This window comes from Nannobrachium achirus (assembly GCF_963921795.1).
Source record: "Nannobrachium achirus genome assembly, chromosome: 2".
Classification (NCBI taxonomy): Eukaryota; Metazoa; Chordata; class Actinopteri; order Myctophiformes; family Myctophidae; genus Nannobrachium; species Nannobrachium achirus.
The window spans coordinates 24,866,692-24,888,967 of record NC_137811.1 but is presented as its reverse complement, the minus strand read 5'-3'; the positions used below and the strand labels follow the sequence as shown (position 1 = coordinate 24,888,967).

The window sequence follows — 22,276 nt, the reverse complement described above, 5'->3', positions numbered from 1 at the left end:
TAAAGTTTCCAAATTATTGTAGTGGAGTGTAGAGTAAAAGTACAATATTTTCCTCTGAATTTAGTGGAATAGAAGTATCCTAAAAGAACTGGAAATTGGAAATACTCAAGTAAAGTACAAATACCTTAAAATTGTACTTAAGTAAATGCACTTAGTTAGTTAGGGACGCCTAAACAAAATGAGAACCTGGTAAGTTTCTCTGCGGGTTTGTGTGCCCGCTGTATTTTCCATATATCCTCCCTCTACAGTGAAATCACGCCATCTTCTGCAGCGCTAATAAGCTCAGCATTTCTGAGGGTCTTCTTTCTCTTCTCTAAACAAACATTTTAGATGCTCCCCCTGGGAGCAGCGCTCAGGAAGTCATGCTCAGCAGCAGGGGTGTCACAAGGGGGGGAAAGTGGGAGTTACAAGGTGGAGGGGCTTTCATTATTTTATACTTTAGCTATTGAAAAATAGAAGACATACAAGCTCAAAGCGTGGCACCGAGTGCCGCGCTGCAAGCTTGTAGATCTGCTATGAAAATGTGTGCAAATCTTTGAATATATGTATTTTTTAAGCGAGCATTTGCAACTCAAATTTTGCTTCTGGGGGGTCCCTGGAACTAAGTATTTTGAGACGGGGGTCCTTGGCCAAATACATATCATTTTGGTGGTCCTTCACATGAAAATGTTTGAGCACCACTGACATAGAAACATAGGTTTTTCAAAAAATATATTCAAAGATTTGCACAAAAAGATTTGCACAAAAAAAAAAAAAAAAAAAATTGCAGATCTACAAGATATATCTGCTATTTTTCAATAGTTAGAGCACAGAATGTGAGTGGATCCTTGTACCCAGGGCCCAGAAGGTGGTGAGACACCCCTGGCTATGGGCTGCGGCTCACAAATCACAGTTCAAGCAGAGCTTGCAGGGTCGTTTACGGGGGCACAGCCGGCTCCTATTGCACCCCGGTAGCACAATATATTCACTCTCAACCGGCCCTAACTGCCAATTAAACGGGGATTGAATGGCGTTGTGGTGTTCACAAGGATCATTAAATCTTATATAATCGAATCTGTCGGGAAGAAACCATCTGATCTCCATATTGTGTAACACTTTTCTTTTCGTAAATGAACGTCCTACTTGATCATACTAACAGTTTCACACAAAAGCATCAAAAAGTAGCATATCTGCAACTTTTGCTAGTAGCAGATCTGCAACTTTTGCTACAGTTTTGGAAATCTGAGGTTTCCACCTGACAGAGACGATATGCAAACAGAGAAAACAATAATGATGGCAAGCCACTGTGCATAATTACAAACATTAATTATTGATTCAAAAGATTTTCCAAAATTTAGAATTCAAAGATTCAAACAATTTTCAAAAGTTATTTTTTATTTTTTTATTTTTATATATATATGATTTTATCCATAATTTGGAAACTGTATTTGTACAAGTGGATCCCAGGGAGGCATCTTGAGCTGAACAGCTAATGGGAAACCCACTGCAGCAGAGGGGCTGCTTTTCATAGCCAAACCATTCAGTTTGCCAACCGGAAGAAGCTTTACCGTCTGAGCAACCAGGCTTATAATTCACTTTAATCATGCACTGGCCATCCAGGCCACAGGAGGCACTGTCATAACGGTATGTATTCATGACGTTAATCCAACAATTTGTGAAGCAGATCAGTATCTGAGGAGTGAGCAGAGAATGGAGGGCCTACAATGCATTTTGTTTGCCTGCCTCGCGGGCTTTAAGAGCCCCACTGCACTTCTTCTTCTCATGCATTTTTCATTCCCATGAATCAGCAATCAAGTGGATTGTAGAATGCTGCATATAGACTTTGTTCACCTCCACCTCCCCCTGTGTCTCTAGGGGATGTGCAGAAATCTGCTGCTAGTACAGGCCAGGACACCATAAGGCTTTACTGTCCCACAGGCAGCCTTACAGCTAGCATACAGCTATGTATGCTAGCTGGTGATAAGTTGCACTACTCTCTGTCTGTCTCATAGACTGTGAAAAAAAGAATGGACAATGTTATGCCATTGGTTTCTACAGAGCCGTTTTGAAGACTGTTTCTTTCTATATCCGGTCCAGAAATGCAACCAGAAACGACTGCTATTGGCTGCCTGCAACTGCAGCAAAGGCTGCAGTTGCACATATCATGATTATAAAAGACTTGAAAACAAAGTGTTTATGAAAAGGCAATAAAATCAAATGTAAAGCTCACCCAAAACCTCATTGACTCATTTTGAAAAAGCTTATAGTTTGATTATAGTGTATTGCGAGAACTTGCGACCGGTAGAAGGTGAAATGGCGACATCTGCTGGGCCATTAATAGGAACAGCAGGCTGTACGAGAACTCAATTTTGAGATTCAATTCCAGCGAAAGAGGTTTGCCCCTTGGTCTGTGCCTGATCACTTTTGTGAGCTGTTCAATCCACCTTTTTGATGTTGTTTTAAATAGAGCGGTGTCACATGCTGAGAATATGGCAGAAAGCAGAAGACCCACAAGCAGCATGCGACAAAGTATCAATCAGGCTTCACAGATGCAAGTGTTTGATGACCCTTTGCTTCAAATTTGAGGACGCATTTGGAATTCCTCTTCCCTTAAAATATGGTACAGTTAGTATCTCTTAAATATTGCCATGTTTGATTAAAAAAAATATAATAGCATACAAATGAGGCTGAACACGCTGACAGCATCAATAACTTGCACTCTATTTTCATAGGGAGTTTTTAATTGGCTCAGAGTAGCCAAGTAAATTTGAGGACAGTGCATGAGGAAGGGTATGAGTAAAAAGGTAAATATTTTCATTCACATTGTAGCACTGTAAAGACGAAAGCACACACAAATAAACATACTCAAGTAAAGAACAGATCCTCGGGAAAAAGTACTTAAGTAAAGGAGCGTAGTAGTTTTACTTAAGTACTTACCAGTGGTAAATTACCACCTCTGGAGGTCAGTTCCCAAACTGAGCTGCCATTGCTGCCAAGCATTTTGACCTAAGATTTACATGTACAGGAAATAAGATGTAGACAGAGGAAATAGGATTGAGGACACAGGATATTCTAGTTAAATCACAGTTCTGGAACCCATATATTTACTGCACTTACGGAGCGCCAAAAAAACGGCTCACACATTTGCACACATTGTAGAATATCGTCGTTGTCGGGTGGAAACCTCGTATCTCCAGGTTTCAAATGTGTACGTTCTTTCGCAAAGTAAAGCCCTGCTTCTTCATACAAGGCCATCACACAAAGGTAGTGAAAACAGCAGATCTACAAGCACACAACGCCTCGCGGTGCGAGGCGTTGTGTGCTTGTAGATCGGCTGTTTTCACTAGTTTAAATAATTTTTAAAATGACAAATGCAAAACGAACGGTTTTGGACATACAAGGTTTTCACCCGACAACGACGATATATTAGTGGTATTCTCTAGTTAAAACCGTCTCTCCACCGCTCTGATAGACAGAAAATACATGTTCAGGTGGGTTGCCAATTTAATCCAATCAGGAGGGAGTATTTATCAGCTTCAATTTCAAAGTGTTCCGGTTCAAAATTGTGTCTAGCTATAGTAATGATTACTGTAAGAATATAGGGTTTATGTTAACAAAACAATCTCATTTACTGCACCTACACTAGGCCTATAAAGCACATACACATTATTACATTTATGTGCCTTGAAAATTCACATGTATCACGCACACGCACACCCACACACCCACAATTTACAATGCAAGCGTTTAGCATGTACAGTAGTGCAGGGGTCTTCAACAGGGGTCCGGGACCCCTAGGGGTTCCTCAGAGTAACTGGAGGGGGGAGTGCCAAATCTTTGTGTGATAGGATTTCTTTTTTATTTTTATTTCTATTAACCACTTTGAAGCCAAGCCCTATTCTGAGAACCTTAGCCAAAAATAGAAAAGCTACAAGCTCACAACCTTGTACATTGGCTATGTTCGGCAAAGAGGTTTGGTGTAGCGGGAAAAAAGAACAGACCAAATGCAGAGTGAAAGGTTAAGTTTACAAACTACTGATGGTTTAAGTGGTTAAATGTCTGAAAATACATACTAACGTGAATCCAACGCACCCTAACCCTCATACACTGATGACAGTGTCGTCAAGCAAGTCTATGAAACTATCTATGAAATCTATGAAAAAGTTTAATCTGCATCACAATTTGATACAATGTGTAGTGTGGGGAGACCCGTTTTCATGTCTTCTCTCACCTAGGGGGTCCTTGGGCTGAGAAACGTTGAAGACCCCTGACATAGCGTCATGTCGAGAGCGAGACACACAAAGCTGGGGACTGTATCAAGCTCTGAGCGCTCCTGACAGATGAAGACGTGCCGCGCACCACAAACATGGCAGAAGCTGTTAATTGGGCTCAACCAGGATCTTTGTAGCCTTAAAGGAAACATTTTCCTTCAAGGTGAAACTTTGAACAAGAGTGCATGACCCCGACCAATGGGGAGGATTCACCCTTTTCAATCCTGCCTTTTAATGTCAGGTCCTGATTAAAGCTTGATTCGCTTCAGTGTGTGTGTGTGTGTGTGTGTGTGTGTGCGTGCGTGTGTGTGTGTGTGTGTGTGTGTGTGTGTGTGTGTGTGTGTGTGTGTGTGTGTGTGTGTGTGTGTGTGTTTGTGAGAACAGGCTAACCTATCTCTCTAGTAGTCTCTCTCAGTGGAAGCCTATTAGATTAGAGTAGTGCAGTTAGTTACCCGCAATTCTGGACAAATGTCCTTGGCCATATACTTATTAATTTGTGGGTCTTTCTTGGCACGAAAGCGTTTGAGAAGCTTGCATTGAGGGACTGGTTAAGCAGTGGGTTAGAGAGAGAAGCTTGCATTGAGGGACTGGTTAAGTAGCAGGTTAGAGAGAGTAGCTTGCATTGAGGGACTGGTTAAGTAGCAGGTTAGAGAGAGAAGCTTGCATTGAGGGACTGGTTAAGTAGAGGGTTAGAGAGAGAAGCTTGCATTGAGGGACTGGTTAAGTAGTGGGTTAGAGAGAGAAGCTTGCATTGAGGGACTGGTTAAGTAGTGGGTTAGAGAGAGAAGCTTGCATTGAGGGACTGGTTAAGTAGTGGGTTAAAGAGAGAAGCTTGCATTGAGGGACTGGTTAAGTAGCGGGTTAGAGAGAGAAGCTTGTATTGAGGGACTGGTTAAGCAGCGAGTTAGAGAGAGAAGCTTGCATTGAGGGACTGGTTAAGCAGCGAGTTAGAGAGAGAAGCTTGTATTGAGGGACTGGTTAAGCAGCGAGTTAGAGAGAGAAGCTTGTATTGAGGGACTGGTTAAGCAGCGAGTTAGAGAGAGAAGCTTGCATTGAGGGACTGGTTAAGTAGAGGGTTAGAGAGAGAAGCCTGCATTGAGGGACTGGTTAAGTAGTGGGTTAGAGAGAGAAGCCTGCATTGAGGGACTGGTTAAGTAGTGGGTTAGAGAGAGAAGCCTGCATTGAGGGACTGGTTAAGTAGTGGGTTAAAGAGAGAAGCTTGCATTGAGGGACTGGTTAAGTAGAGGGTTAGAGAGAGAAGCTTGCATTGAGGGACTGGTTAAGTAGAGGGTTAGAGAGAGAAGCTTGCATTGAGGGACTGGTTAAGTAGAGGGTTAAAGAGAGAAGCTTGCATTGAGGGACTGGTTAAGTAGCGGGTTAGAGAGAGAAGCTTGCATTGAGGGACTGGTTAAGTAGAGGGTTAAAGAGAGAAGCTTGCATTGAGGGACTGGTTAAGTAGAGGGTTAGAGAGAGAAGCTTGCATTGAGGGACTGGTTAAGTAGAGGGTTAGAGAGAGAAGCTTGCATTGAGGGACTGGTTAAGTAGAGGGTTAGAGAGAGAAGCTTGCATTGAGGGACTGGTTAAGTAGAGGGTTAGAGAGAGAAGCTTGCATTGAGGGACTGGTTAAGTAGCGGGTTAGAGAGAGAAGCTTGCATTGAGGGACTGGTTAAGTAGTGGGTTAGAGAGAGAAGCTTGCATTGAGGGACTGGTTAAGTAGTGGGTTAGAGAGAGAAGCTTGCATTGAGGGACTGGTTAAGTAGAGGGTTAGAGAGAGAAGCCTGCATTGAGGGACTGGTTAAGTAGTGGGTTAAAGAGAGAAGCTTGCATTGAGGGACTGGTTAAGTAGAGGGTTAGAGAGAGAAGCTTGCATTGAGGGACTGGTTAAGTAGAGGGTTAGAGAGAGAAGCTTGCATTGAGGGACTGGTTAAGTAGAGGGTTAGAGAGAGAAGCCTGCATTGAGGGACTGGTTAAGTAGTGGGTTAGAGAGAGAAGCCTGCATTGAGGGACTGGTTAAGTAGTGGGTTAGAGAGAGAAGCCTGCATTGAGGGACTGGTTAAGTAGTGGGTTAAAGAGAGAGAAGCTTGCATTGAGGGACTGGTTAAGTAGAGGGTTAGAGAGAGAAGCTTGCATTGAGGGACTGGTTAAGTAGAGGGTTAGAGAGAGAAGCTTGCATTGAGGGACTGGTTAAGTAGAGGGTTAGAGAGAGAAGCTTGCATTGAGGGACTGGTTAAGTAGTGGGTTAGAGAGAGAAGCTTGCATTGAGGGACTGGTTAAGTAGTGGGTTAGAGAGAGAAGCTTGCATTGAGGGACTGGTTAAGTAGTGGGTTAGAGAGAGAAGCCTGCATTGAGGGACTGGTTAAGTAGTGGGTTAGAGAGAGAAGCTTGCATTGAGGGACTGGTTAAGTAGTGGGTTAAAGAGAGAAGCTTGCATTGAGGGACTGGTTAAGTAGCGGGTTAGAGAGAGAAGCTTGCATTGAGGGACTGGTTAAGTAGTGGGTTAGAGAGAGAAGCCTGCATTGAGGGACTGGTTAAGTAGTGGGTTAGAGAGAGAAGCTTGCATTGAGGGACTGGTTAAGTAGAGGGTTAGAGAGAGAAGCCTGCATTGAGGGACTGGTTAAGTAGAGGGTTAGAGAGAGAAGCTTGCATTGAGGGACAGGTTAAGTAGTGGGTTAGAGAGAGAAGCCTGCATTGAGGGACTGGTTAAGTAGTGGGTTAAAGAGAGAAGCTTGCATTGAGGGACTGGTTAAGTAGTGGGTTAAAGAGAGAAGCTTGCACTGAGGGACTGGTTAAGTAGCGGGTTAGAGAGAGAAGCTTGCATTGAGGGACTGGTTAAGTAGTGGGTTAGAGAGAGAAGCTTGCATTGAGGGACTGGTTAAGTAGTGGGTTAGAGAGAGAAGCTTGCATTGAGGGACTGGTTAAGTAGAGGGTTAGAGAGAGAAGCCTGCATTGAGGGACTGGTTAAGTAGTGGGTTAAAGAGAGAAGCTTGCATTGAGGGACTGGTTAAGTAGAGGGTTAGAGAGAGAAGCTTGCATTGAGGGACTGGTTAAGTAGAGGGTTAGAGAGAGAAGCTTGCATTGAGGGACTGGTTAAGTAGAGGGTTAGAGAGAGAAGCCTGCATTGAGGGACTGGTTAAGTAGTGGGTTAGAGAGAGAAGCCTGCATTGAGGGACTGGTTAAGTAGTGGGTTAGAGAGAGAAGCCTGCATTGAGGGACTGGTTAAGTAGTGGGTTAAAGAGAGAGAAGCTTGCATTGAGGGACTGGTTAAGTAGAGGGTTAGAGAGAGAAGCTTGCATTGAGGGACTGGTTAAGTAGAGGGTTAGAGAGAGAAGCTTGCATTGAGGGACTGGTTAAGTAGTGGGTTAGAGAGAGAAGCTTGCATTGAGGGACTGGTTAAGTAGTGGGTTAGAGAGAGAAGCTTGCATTGAGGGACTGGTTAAGTAGTGGGTTAGAGAGAGAAGCCTGCATTGAGGGACTGGTTAAGTAGTGGGTTAGAGAGAGAAGCTTGCATTGAAGGACTGGTTAAGTAGAGGGTTAGAGAGAGAAGCCTGCATTGAGGGACTGGTTAAGTAGTGGGTTAGAGAGAGAAGCCTGCATTGAGGGACTGGTTAAGTAGTGGGTTAGAGAGAGAAGCTTGCATTGAGGGACTGGTTAAGTAGTGGGTTAAAGAGAGAAGCTTGCATTGAGGGACTGGTTAAGTAGAGGGTTAGAGAGAGAAGCTTGCATTGAGGGACTGGTTAAGTAGAGGGTTAGAGAGAGAAGCTTGCATTGAGGGACTGGTTAAGTAGAGGGTTAGAGAGAGAAGCCTGCACTGAGGGACTGGTTAAGTAGTGGGTTAGAGAGAGAAGCTTGCATTGAGGGACTGGTTAAGTAGAGGGTTAGAGAGAGAAGCCTGCACTGAGGGACTGGTTAAGTAGAGGGTTAGAGAGAGAAGCTTGCATTGAGGGACTGGTTAAGTAGAGGGTTAGAGAGAGAAGCTTGCATTGAGGGACTGGTTAAGTAGAGGGTTAGAGAGAGAAGCCTGCACTGAGGGACTGGTTAAGTAGTGGGTTAGAGAGAGAAGCTTGCATTGAGGGACTGGTTAAGTAGAGGGTTAGAGAGAGAAGCTTGCATTGAGGGACTGGTTAAGTAGAGGGTTAGAGAGAGAAGCTTGCATTGAGGGACTGGTTAAGTAGAGGGTTAGAGAGAGAAGCTTGCATTGAGGGACTGGTTAAGTAGAGGGTTAGAGAGAGAAGCTTGCATTGAGGGACTGGTTAAGTAGAGGGTTAAAGAGAGAAGCTTGCATTGAGTTAAGCAGTGGGTTAGAGAGAGAAGCCTGCACTGAGGGACTGGTTAAGTAGTGGGTTAAAGAGAGAAGCTTGCATTGAGGGACTGGTTAAGTAGTGGGTTAAAGAGAGAAGCTTGCATTGAGGGACTGGTTAAGTAGAGGGTTAGAGAGAGAAGCCTGCACTGAGGGACTGGTTAAGTAGTGGGTTAAAGAGAGAAGCTTGCATTGAGGGACTGGTTAAGTAGAGGGTTAGAGAGAGAAGCCTGCACTGAGGGACTGGTTAAGTAGTGGGTTAGAGAGAGAAGCTTGCATTGAGGGACTGGTTAAGTAGAGGGTTAGAGAGAGAAGCTTGCATTGAGGGACTGGTTAAGTAGAGGGTTAAAGAGAGAGAAGCTTGCATTGAGGGACTGGTTAAGTAGTGGGTTAAAGAGAGAGAAGCTTGCATTGAGGGACTGGTTAAGTAGAGGGTTAGAGAGAGAAGCTTGCATTGAGGGACTGGTTAAGTAGAGGGTTAGAGAGAGAAGCTTGCATTGAGGGACTGGTTAAGTAGAGGGTTAGAGAGAGAAGCTTGCATTGAGGGACTGGTTAAGTAGAGGGTTAGAGAGAGAAGCTTGCATTGAGGGACTGGTTAAGTAGAGGGTTAGAGAGAGAAGCTTGCATTGAGGGACTGGTTAAGTAGTGGGTTAAAGAGAGAGAAGCTTGCATTGAGGGACTGGTTAAGTAGTGGGTTAGAGAGAGAAGCTTGCATTGAGGGACTGGTTAAGTAGTGGGTTAGAGAGAGAAGCTTGCATTGAGGGACTGGTTAAGTAGAGGGTTAGAGAGAGAAGCTTGCATTGAGGGACTGGTTAAGTAGAGGGTTAGAGAGAGAAGCTTGCATTGAGGGACTGGTTAAGTAGAGGGTTAGAGAGAGAAGCTTGCATTGAGGGACTGGTTAAGTAGTGGGTTAGAGAGAGAAGCTTGCATTGAGGGACTGGTTAAGTAGAGGGTTAGAGAGAGAAGCTTGCATTGAGGGACTGGTTAAGTAGAGGGTTAGAGAGAGAAGCTTGCATTGAGGGACTGGTTAAGTAGTGGGTTAGAGAGAGAAGCTTGCATTGAGGGACTGGTTAAGTAGAGGGTTAGAGAGAGAAGCTTGCATTGAGGGACTGGTTAAGTAGTGGGTTAGAGAGAGAAGCTTGCATTGAGGGACAGGTTAAGCAGCGAGTTAGTCATTGAGGGACTGGTTAAGTAGAGGGTTAGAGAGAGAAGCTTGCATTGAGGGACTGGTTAAGTAGAGGGTTAGAGAGAGAAGCTTGCATTGAGGGACTGGTTAAGTAGAGGGTTAGAGAGAGAAGCTTGCATTGAGGGACTGGTTAAGTAGAGGGTTAGAGAGAGAAGCTTGCATTGAGGGACTGGTTAAGTAGTGGGTTAGAGAGAGAAGCTTGCATTGAGGGACAGGTTAAGCAGCGAGTTAGTCATTGAGGGACTGGTTAAGTAGAGGGTTAGAGAGAGAAGCTTGCATTGAGGGACTGGTTAAGTAGAGGGTTAGAGAGAGAAGCTTGCATTGAGGGACTGGTTAAGTAGTGGGTTAGAGAGAGAAGCTTGCATTGAGGGACTGGTTAAGTAGAGGGTTAGAGAGAGAAGCTTGCATTGAGGGACTGGTTAAGCAGCGAGTTAGTCATTGAGGGACTGGTTAAGTAGAGGGTTAGAGAGAGAAGCTTGCATTGAGGGACTGGTTAAGTAGAGGGTTAGAGAGAGAAGCTTGCATTGAGGGACTGGTTAAGTAGAGGGTTAGAGAGAGAAGCTTGCATTGAGGGACTGGTTAAGTAGTGGGTTAGAGAGAGAAGCTTGCATTGAGGGACTGGTTAAGTAGTGGGTTAGAGAGAGAAGCTTGCATTGAGGGACTGGTTAAGTAGAGGGTTAGAGAGAGAAGCTTGCATTGAGGGACTGGTTAAGTAGAGGGTTAGAGAGAGAAGCTTGCATTGAGGGACTGGTTAAGTAGAGGGTTAGAGAGAGAAGCTTGCATTGAGGGACTGGTTAAGTAGAGGGTTAGAGAGAGAAGCTTGCATTGAGGGACTGGTTAAGTAGTGGGTTAGAGAGAGAAGCTTGCATTGAGGGACTGGTTAAGCAGCGAGTTAGTCATTGAGGGACTGGTTAAGTAGAGGGTTAGAGAGAGAAGCTTGCATTGAGGGACTGGTTAAGTAGAGGGTTAGAGAGAGAAGCTTGCATTGAGGGACTGGTTAAGTAGTGGGTTAGAGAGAGAAGCTTGCATTGAGGGACTGGTTAAGTAGTGGGTTAGAGAGAGAAGCTTGCATTGAGGGACTGGTTAAGTAGAGGGTTAGAGAGAGAAGCTTGCATTGAGGGACTGGTTAAGTAGAGGGTTAGAGAGAGAAGCTTGCATTGAGGGACTGGTTAAGTAGAGGGTTAGAGAGAGAAGCTTGCATTGAGGGACTGGTTAAGTAGTGGGTTAGAGAGAGAAGCTTGCATTGAGGGACTGGTTAAGTAGAGGGTTAGAGAGAGAAGCTTGCATTGAGGGACTGGTTAAGTAGTGGGTTAGAGAGAGAAGCTTGCATTGAGGGACTGGTTAAGTAGAGGGTTAGAGAGAGAAGCTTGCATTGAGGGACTGGTTAAGTAGAGGGTTAGAGAGAGAAGCTTGCATTGAGGGACTGGTTAAGTAGTGGGTTAGAGAGAGAAGCTTGCATTGAGGGACTGGTTAAGTAGAGGGTTAGAGAGAGAAGCTTGCATTGAGGGACTGGTTAAGTAGTGGGTTAGAGAGAGAAGCTTGCATTGAGGGACTGGTTAAGTAGAGGGTTAGAGAGAGAAGCTTGCATTGAGGGACTGGTTAAGTAGTGGGTTAGAGAGAGAAGCTTGCATTGAGGGACTGGTTAAGTAGTGGGTTAGAGAGAGAAGCTTGCATTGAGGGACTGGTTAAGTAGTGGGTTAGAGAGAGAAGCTTGCATTGAGGGACTGGTTAAGTAGAGGGTTAGAGAGAGAAGCTTGCATTGAGGGACTGGTTAAGTAGTGGGTTAGAGAGAGAAGCTTGCATTGAGGGACTGGTTAAGTAGTGGGTTAGAGAGAGAAGCTTGCATTGAGGGACTGGTTAAGTAGTGGGTTAGAGAGAGAAGCTTGCATTGAGGGACTGGTTAAGTAGAGGGTTAGAGAGAGAAGCTTGCATTGAGGGACTGGTTAAGTAGTGGGTTAGAGAGAGAAGCTTGCATTGAGGGACTGGTTAAGTAGTGGGTTAGAGAGAGAAGCTTGCATTGAGGGACTGGTTAAGTAGTGGGTTAGAGAGAGAAGCTTGCATTGAGGGACAGGTTAAGCAGCGAGTTAGTCATTGAGGGACTGGTTAAGTAGAGGGTTAGAGAGAGAGAGCCAGTGAGGGTAAAAAACCCCTTGAGGATTGGAGGCAGTGTACAGGAGCCTCCATCCCAAAGCACTGGACCACCTCTTCAACCTAAGTGCTTCTCTATGAAATGTTTATGAGAGAGTTGAGGAGAGGGGGAGGGGTGGGTTGGAGGACCGCGTTACCTAGGTGATGGGTGTGTGTGTGTGTGTGTGTGTGTGTGTGTGTGTGTGTGTGTGTGTGTGTGTGTGTGTGTGTGTGCGTCACAGCCAATTTACAGGTTGTGATTATCGCGGCGGCTCAAACGGGGTCCGCTCGTCTCCGTCTTGGCCGCGGCGCTGCCAGCCAGGCACTGAATCAAAGGCTCCATCCATCCACCAACGGTATCTCGGTTATTACATCTTTTATTTTGTGTGCACGATAATTAAGCGTCTTGCTTTTTGGGTGGGGGCCGTTCAGAGCTAAATGAAACAACGTTTAAAATATGAACGCGTTAGCAAAGAGAGCTTTGGAAATGCCCTCATTTGCATGATTGCAAAAACGGCGCCCGATTAGCCGTGGGAAAACAGCGCCGTCCTGATTAATTTGTTTCCAATTAAGGCGATGGAGGGAAATGTTTTTTTTCTCTCTCGCTGAAACGAACCACCTGCCGAAGTTTTAAAAAAAAAACAACCGTTGATGTTCTGAGAGAGCGTTGATACATGGGGATAACATTTACATGCAGATTGCAGACACACACTGACGGGTGTACGACGTGTATGTTTGTGTACAAATGCACACGCACAGAAATCACACAAGTAAGGCATATGTTATATCAATATTGTGAGTTAAACAATATCGTGACATTTGATTGTGTCTGTGTAGCCCAGCGCCGTCACACAGAGTCCAACCCACACCCATGCACATCACCCATGTGTGTGTGTGTGTGTGTGTGTGTGTGTGTGTGTGTGTGTGTGTGTGTGTGTGTGTGTGTGTGTGTGTGTGTGTGTGTGTGTGTGTGTGTGTGTGTGTGTGTGTGCGTGTGTGTGTGCGTGTGTAGAAAACATACAATGGATACAAATGGCTTAAAACAGGGGTCTTCAACAGGGGTTCCGGGACCCCTAGGGGGTCCTCAGAGTTACAACCGAGGGGACGCCAAATCTTTTTGTGAGAAGAACCTTTTTTAGTTTTTTACATAAACCTCTTCAACCCTATAGGATACCTATTCTGAGAGGAACGAAATATTCAGATATACAAGCCTCAGCTTGTAGATCTTGTAGATAAGTGGTTAAAGGTGGGATAAGTGATTTCATTTAATTCAAATAATAACAAAATGGGTCTATGTTCTGATAGTACTAGTTACTATAGAGTGTTTGGTCCATATTTGGACGTCAGCCTTATCCAGTGTGAGGAGAAAAAAGCAGTTTCAAAAACTGTTGGGTGACAAGATGTCAGCATAGAGTGGGGGCAGGCCTTATGCGCACAAAGGCCTGCCCCACTTGATCATGATTGGAGGAAGGAAAATTTAAACTGAAACTTAAGTGAAATCACTTACCCTAACCTTTAAATGTCTGAAATAAACAAAAAAAACAAAAACAAAAAAAACAATGATTAACACAACACTGATGACAGTCAACATTGTAGCAGGTATATACTACTGCATACTGTTGTTCTGTATTGACAGCTGCTCCTTGTTGTTTTTCGTATCCTTTGTATTGCTGTATACGACAGTACTTTCCTTACTCTGTAAGGTATCTATATCTATAAGAGGTTTCTGTCCCCCGACAGCAATGTTATGTTGAGACATAGGTTACTATTGAGATGTACGTATTGACCATCAGTATCCATTATAACATCTGTAATGATGGAGTTGGTTAGAGTTGGGATCTGGAATCGGAGGAACCGGGTCCAACATCGAGGAACCGGAATTGGTTCCGTCACATGTTTGAACCGTTTCCAGAACCGTTAAAGGGAACCGTTAAAGGGAACCATTAACACATGGGCTGCCATTGTTTTGGTTTATTCTATGTGCTCTAGAGCAGGGGTTCCCAAACTTTTTTGGCTCAGGGCACCCCTATATATATTTTTGTTTCATCCGAGGCACCCCTATATTATAATTTTCACTCCCAGCACCTTATATTTATGGTATATCGTCGTTGTCGGGTGGAAACCTTATATGTCCAAAACCGTTCGTTTTGTATTTATCATCTATAAACTGTACTAAACTAGTGAAACGCCTCGCGATGCGAGGCGTTGTGTGCTTGTAGATCGGCTGTTTTCACTAGTTTTGTGTGACAGTCTTGTATGATGAAGCAGCGCTTTGCTTTACCAAAAGACGTACACATTTGAAACTTGGAGATACAAGGTTTCTGCCCGACAGTGACAATATTTTAGTGATTATGTTGCGAGGAAAATGTTGAGATAATAGCCATTTTGGTTAGAACTGACTGAAAATAACTTTGTACTTCCAAGTTTAAAATTATACTAAATCTTTTTTCAAGTGTTCCAAATATTATCAAATTATCTCACGGCACCCCTGGACTGCCGTCGCGGCACCCCAGGGTGCCTCGTCACCCACTTTCAAAACCCCTGCTCTAGAGTGCCGTCATTCACTTTTTTGAAGAGCAGCCTGAGAACCACCGTGTTAAGGAACCGCTAATCGTTCAAATCCAACAGGATCCCAACCCTAGGTGTTGGTACAGTATGTTATGTGTTGGGGTAGGACGGACGGCATTCCACTCACGGAGCTGGGGCTGGAGTGCCGGCGCAGCTTGGGCGACTCCTTCCCGGTGGAGGTGGTCTTGGAGGCGCTGATGCAGGCATTGTTCTCCGAGTGGACCCTCTTCACCTGGCTGGTGGGCTTCTCGAAGGGGTCGAAGCCGCTCTGCGTGCGCTGGACCCGCACCTTCTTGTCCTCAGGGATGGTGTCCAGGGGCGGCTTGATGACCGAGTCCGTTCCCTGGCAGCTGCGTGTGGACATCTTTGTGACACATATCTGGACGGGAGAGAGAGAGAGAGAGAGAGAGAGGATTTACAATTACAATTTAGGCATTTCGTGTTTTGTTTTATTATCCAGAGCGGAAAATGTATTAATCACAGAGCACAGAGAGAACAGCCTAAAAAACTATGATCCCAGGTAGACAATGGTCCTATAGCATCAGTTCTGTCTAAACATAATACAATATCTAAGCAATATTGGGAATTTGCGACAACTGTTTAAGATACCAGGTAGACAATGAACCTAGCATCCATCTAAAAGGCATCTTAAATCACATTCTTAAGATGCAATCCGAATCACATTCTTAACATCTTATGGTGGAGAAAAACACATCTAAGAAACAAAAGACAACGGGAGTCGAGTGAGTGACCAGGATTATGTCTGCGTGGTAGCCATGTCCTGGTCGGTCGCTGGCATCGAGGTGGCAAGAAGAGGGGTACAGGGAGAGTGAAGTGGTAGGGGGCAAGAGGGGGGAGGGGGGGAGGGGGGGGGGGGGGGGGGGGGGAGACAGACAGACAGACATGAAGAACCACCACAATAACAACAAAAATGTCCATCTGCGGTATCCACTGCTCAGCCAAAAAAAAAACAGGACTTCAAGCCTCCAAAAGCAACCCCTCCCCTCCAGATCTGCAACGCTTTTCATCTCTCCACCAGCGTGTGTGTGTGCGTGTGTGTGCGTGTGCGTGTGCGTGTGCGTGTGTGTGTGCGTGTGTGTGTGTGTGTGTGTGTGTGTGTGTGTGTGTCATCCCCTCCCCGTAGAGACCCGCTGCTACCTCTCTGTGCTAGGATGAGAGCCGTTTTATCTCCATCTTGCTTCTCTCTGATCAAAAAAGAAAGGGGAAAAAAATACCACACACACACTTCAGACTCTTTCTCCGGTTGTGCAGAGCTCACACACACACACACACACTGCCGTAGATGTTCCAATACACACGTTCACACACACACACACAACAGGCTTATCTCTCGCACCACCACCACACAAGCGACAAAAACACACACCAACACTCACAGACAGACAGACATACAGACATGCACTCTGTCTCTACTGCACAACACGTCTCTAAAAAAAATCTCTCTGCCGCATCAATCCGCCGTTACGAAAGCAAACCTTTTTCCTTTTTCCGGGCTGGACCGCGTCGTGCATGTGTGTGTGTGTGTGTGTGTGAGAGTGTGTGCGTGTGTGCGTGTGTGTGTGTGTGTGTTTCATTGGCCACTAAAGAGTTACGCATGCGTGTCGTGTTTTGCCACGTCCTCCCCCCACACACACACACACACCCACCCCCCTGAGCTGATTAAACATTTAGGCCTGGACTCCTCCAACTGCAACAACTTCTAATTACTCTAATACGCAGGGCGGCAGGCCTGCTGGAGTCACCTTGCAGCTCCGCTCCGCCGCTGGCAGGTGCACCTTACACAGGCCGGGTTTCCCAGTACACCCTGGAACACTTCCCACTGTACCCTTTCCCCAGTTTCCCTTTTCTGTAGCCGTGCTACTATGGTTACCTTAGTGTAAAACAAACAACAACAAAAGCCGAGATCAACAAACACGCAGACGTGACATAAGGTTGAACCCCATGAACCCTATGTACTGTATAGCGTCCCCTATTCTGTACAAGCTCGTGTCACATGAATTGGTGTAGAGGCAAATACTAGTAGGTGTAGTATAGAGCATCATGCGCAAGCTCGAAACGGCGCACGAAGTGACGGCACACGGCACGAAGCGACGCGGCAAGAAGCGACGCGGCAAGAAGCGAGACGGAAAGAAGCGACACGGCAAGAAGCGAGACGGAAAGAAGCGACACGGCAAGAAGCGAGACGGAAAGAAGCGACACGGCAAGAAGCGAGACGGAAAGAAGCGACACGGCAAGAAGCGAGACGGCAAGAAACGACGCAGTGGCATGAAGTGTTGCAGCACGAAGCGCTGCGGCACGAAGCAATGGGTCACAATTAAAGCCTCACGTTTTGAGCTTGTAATTCTGATCCTAAAAAGTTTTGGTCATACATGTATGAGGTTTCCACCCGACGGAGACATTATACTGAGTATGGTTTAAGACAAGTGGTTCATACTGTATATACACTACAGTATGTAACCCATAGATTCCAAAGGGTCTCCTGCATGGGAAACCAAACACCTTCCGCTCAGCACAAAGTGCTGGCAAAGGGAGATAATAGTTGCACACTGTATAGCCCGTTGTTGGGGCAGATGCTAGGTTCACTGTTTACCTGATACGCTACTTTCTCCGAGGCACTACACTGCTCTCCCTGCACTCTATTTATATGATAATTTAAATTGTTTATTGAGCAGATTTTATGCTTACTCTGCTTATTCCCATCTTGCACGTGTAAGCCGCCCTGGACAAGAGAACGTCTACTAAACACCGTCTAAATTATGACTACTAAATCGTAGTCTTATACAGACAGTAGGGATGGGACGTTATGAAAATTTCAAATCACGATTATTGTGACAAAAGAAATCGCGATTTACTATATTATTGCGACAATCAAAATCCATTATCCTGGGGCAGAACATTTGCAAAAAATTGCCGATCTACAAGCTCAAGTTGTGAGCTTGTAGATCGGCAATTTTTTGGCAAAGACATTTGGTAGAGTGTGAAAAAAAGACTGTATGGGAGCGTGTCGCTGTTACTACATGTCATCTTTTCGACACCCGACACCCTCACCCTAACCCTAACCTCCGTGGAGTGAGTCGCTAACCCTCCGGTCGATAATGATGGTCGTTCGAAAGAGCGCGATTTTGCCAGACTGTATCAAGTACGTATATTATAAGTACCAAGTACCTTTTACCAATTATAGAAGGTTTAAGTGGTACCGGATATGCAGCACGGCAAATAGAAGGTGAATTGATCCTAGTGCATGACGGAGGACGATATCACGATAAATTAAATCTCCACGATACGATTATCGCAAGTGTTTTTTATCGCGATAAACGATAATATCGCTTAGCGTCCCATCCCCAACAGACAGGTGCTACATTTTTGGCATTTACAGCCGCTCTTATCCAGAGATACTTCAGAACACGATAGGAGTAATTTATGACTGGAACTCTAGTCAACCAACAACGTAAATGGGTAAACGGTCGAGTAAATTGAGTGCCAAGAGCACCAGTCTAGGGTGTCATGGTGCTTGGTGCCGTTGTATCTCAGTGCTGTTCTCTCCAACAAGGGAAAGGCTTCCCAAACCAAAATAATCATATCTGAACCCATATTTGAAAGAGCTTATAAGTCATTAAATTGTAACTTTAGAAATGTGCAGATACCCTGTATGCACTTATAATGTATGAAGTTTGCTGTGTGTCAAAAGTATACTTCATTAAATGGGAGGACAGTTGGAGAGAAGGGTAAAAATACAGAAAACGGGAGAGTTGACAGGTAGGAAATAGGAGCGCAGGTGGATATCAAACCCAACATCTGTCTCAAACAACGTAAACCAGCATCCGTGAACAAGCTACCATCATACATCTGGATATCATAACTAGCATCTCTCTAAAATAGGCAGAAACACGTATAAAGAAATAATGAGTTTCTAACGGGTGAGATGGAGTCTGAAGTTTTCCATACTGCAGTGGATAAGAGGCTGCAGTCCTGACTCAGATGGGAGGCGAGGGGAGGTCATTCCACATCCTGGGAGTTCAGGATCGAGAGGAGGATTCCATAGGAGTGTTGGCTAGGGTGCCATACAGTAGCACAGGGAGGAATTATTAGGCTTAGAATTATTGAATCCTTTAACCAGTGAAAAATAGCAGATATACAAGCTCACAGCGCGGCACCGAGTGCCGCGCTGCGAGCTTGTAGATCTGCTATTCGTGAAAATGTGTGCAAATCTTTGAATATATGTATTTTCAAAGCAAACGTTTGTAATTCAACTTTTGCTTCTGGGTGGTCCCTGGAACTATATATTTTGAGATGGGGGTCCGTGGCCAAATAAATATCATTTTGGGGGTCCTTCACATGAAAAGGTTTGAGAACCACTGACACAGTAGTCTCTCAAGAACAGACTAACTGAGCTCCAGTTAAGTGAAAAGGACCTTTTCTTTGACGATGGCTAAGTCAGATTGCTGACATAGAAAACATAGGTTTTTCAAAAAGTCTTAGAAGGATTCAAAAGACACATATTATAGAATCGGGTCAAAATTCTAATTTTCACGATTTTTCAAAAATAGCAGATCTACAAGCTCGCAGCGCTGTGAGCTTGTATATCTGCTATTTTTCAATAGTTAAAACATAAAATAATGATACACAATACAGTGTACCCGTTCTAAATGGGTTAAACCACTTTAACCATTATTTTATGCTTTAACTATTGATAAATAGCAGATATCTAAGCTGACTGCGAGCCTGTAGATCTGCTATTTTTGAAAAACCGTGAACATTTGTGCAAGTCTTTGAATATTTTTGACCCGATTCCATAATGTCTTCTAAGTCCTTCTTCTAAATCAGTGGTTCTCAAAATTGTTCATGTCAAGGACCCCCGAAATGACATGTAATTGGCCGTGGACCCCCATCTCAAAATATGTTGTTCCAGGGACCCCCCCGAAGAAAAATATTTGAGTTACAATTTTAAAATGATATATTAAAAAGAAATCAAGATTTTTCAAAAATAGCAGATCTACAAGCTGCAAGCTTCTGGCTAAATGGGTTAAAGTACTGTACACAGGAAGGAGTGTATAGGGCTGGATCGTATCCTGCACACAGAGGTTTAAAAGTGACCTGGCAATCTGCCTACATAATATGCTATCTACATTTCATTGTACAGCCTTTGCATAAGCCTGCAAGGTCGTCAAGGCTAGGGCAAGTGCTACGGGTGGACTCTGAAGAGGTGAGTCTTCAGATTACGGCGAGAGATTGGGAGTGCGTCTGTAGTTCTAATTGCAATGGGCAGTTTGTTCCACAGTTTGCAGGTCATCAGACACATCACCAGTGTTTTAACACATTTAGGCCTTTTAGGCCTCGAATTATTTAATGCTTTAACTAGTGAAAAATAGCAGATATACAAGCTCACAGCGTGGCACCGAGCTTGTAGATCTGCTATTTTTGAAAAATCTTGATTCTTTTTCGCAAGTCTTTGAATATATCTTTTTAAAAGCGAACATTTGCTTCTGGGGGGTCCCTGGAACAACATATTTTGAGATGGGGGTCCGAGGCCAAATACATGTAATTTTGGGGGTCCTTGACATGAAAAGGGTTGAGAACCACGGATTTAGAAGAAGGATTTAGAAGACATCGAATAGGGTCCAAAATACATTAATACATTATAGCCTTTGCATAAGCCTGCAAGGTCGTCAAGGCTAGGGCAAGTGCTACAGGCTAAATTGGACTCTGAAGAGGTCAGTCTTCAGATTACGGCGAGAGATTGGAAGTGAGTCTGTAGTTCTAATTGCAATGGGCAGTTCGTTCCACAGCAGCAAGGGCGATCATCTCTATTCGCGTCACCGTCCCCGCACATAGGGGACGCAGGTTAGCATTTCACCCGCGGGGGGACGGAGCGTCGGCAGGTTTGCATTTCACCACCGTTAGTTTTACTGAGGTTTGGGTTAGGGTTAAGGTTTGGTTTAGGTACTACCACCTGGCGGAGCTCCGTCCTCCGGTCCCCACGTGATTCTCTCATGGGGACACGACTCGCGCCCCCACGGGAGAATCCCCCTTCCCCTTCTCCAATTGCTACCTGACGGCACTCCGTCCCCACGTGGGGACGGGTCCCCACTGTTGGGACGAGTCTCCGGGACTGGGACGCCAAGAGAGATTGCCCTCCCTCTTCCACAGTTTGCAGGTCATCAGACTCATCACCAGTGTTTTAAATTGATGTGAGGAGCAACCCCTGCTGCTGTGCAGCCTACAGTACATGGCAGCATGTTGACACAAGCCCATGATGTCCAGCTCTCATGCAGTTTACTCCATGTCATTGCAAATGCCTCCTGTGTCTCCAACTGTCTTTGTACACGTTGAACCTAGGGATGGGACGATAAGCGATATTATCGTGTATCGTGATAAAAAACACTCACGATAATAATTTATTGTGATATCGTCCTCCGTCATGCACTGGGATCAATTCACCTTTTATTTGCCGAGCTGCATATCCGGTAGACTACCACTTAAACCCTCTATAATTGGTAAAAGGTACTTATAATATACATTCTTGATACTTGATGTAATGCAAAAACGAAAACCTGAGGTGTTCTGGGAAGATGATGGACAGAAGTTAGAATGGTTGTTTAATTATGAAGTCTTTAAGACGGCACATTTTGTTTCTTAAACCTGGAGTAGATGACAGTCTCAGCTTTTCAAATAGTAGCTTGAGTGTTAAAGTTGGTTATGTGTTTGATCATTGTTTGTGTGAATTGTTATGTCGGTGAATTGTTTTTTGTTAAATGAAATGTAAAAGTATCCTGTAAGTCCATATGGGCTGGGCTTCCTTGGAAGCATGACACTAAAATAAAGAAAAATCATCAATCATCTACAGTCTTTTTTTCACTCTCTATCAAATGTCTTTGCCAAATGTTCCGCCCCAGGATAATGGGTTTTGATTAAAGCGATAATATCGTAAATCGTGATTTATTTTGTCTCAATAATCGTGATATGACATTTTCATAGTTATCGTCCCATCACTAGTTTAACCTGCACAGGGCAATCTGAGAGACTTATAGAGACAGAGTGCTAGGGCGAGCTAGGCTGTGTGAACAACAGGTCTGAAACAGGCTGTGGTGTCCTGCTTTCACCCCAGTGAGGGTGGGATATCTATGTTCTCTACAGTATAAGTGAATGGCATTTTGTCCACGAACACCTGCTGCAAATGCAAGGGTCTCTAATTACTATGATACAGAGAAGCAGGTGACCTGCCGGAGTCACCTTGCAGCTCCGCTCCGCTGGCAGGTGCACCTTACACAGGCCGGGTTTCCCAGTACACCCTGGAACACTTCCCACTGTACCCTTTCCCCAGTTTCCCTTTTCTGTAGCCGTGCTACTATGGTTACCTTAGTGTAAAACAGACAACAAGCCAACACAACAACAACAACAAACCCAGAAGTGACGTTCCAAGCCCCCAGAACGGCTTGTAAATATTGAAGCCGCCCAAAGCTGGAACTGCAGGCGGGGTGATATACTGTACATGCATAAGAGCGCGCCGTTGGGGTCTGCCATGGGGTTCAATGGACATGGTTCGACGTAAGACGTTGGTCGACGTAAGAACATTTTTGCCAATTCCCCCACAATGCACCTGGATTCACCCACAATGCACCTGAATTCTGCAGTCTTCCCGGGTGCTTCAAAACGCCACTGAGCAACTTGCATTGAAATGAATAGCTGGGGGCGGGGCTATCCGTCCTCTATTACCTGGCAGGTTCATGGTCGTGTTTATAGAATACCATGGCCCCCTAGTTCAGTGGTATCCAGATTACTGGTTCTCAACGTGTGGGTGCGGGGACCACCCAGGGGTCCAAATGGACC

The 22,276-nt window shown here is 44.8% G+C and overlaps 1 protein-coding gene across 1 annotated transcript in view; it reads right to left on the bottom strand.

Annotated features, from left to right (window-relative positions):
* cdk14 (cyclin dependent kinase 14) overlaps nucleotides 1–22,276 on the bottom strand; it is a gene marked incomplete at its 3' end in the record, with an annotated part of 339,638 nt that overhangs the window by 182,832 nt on the left and 134,530 nt on the right. The window contains exon 3 of the mRNA XM_080748107.1: nucleotides 14,556–14,807. Coding sequence (XP_080604233.1) covers nucleotides 14,556–14,807 — 252 coding nt within the window. The remainder of the gene's footprint in view (nucleotides 1–14,555; nucleotides 14,808–22,276) is intronic.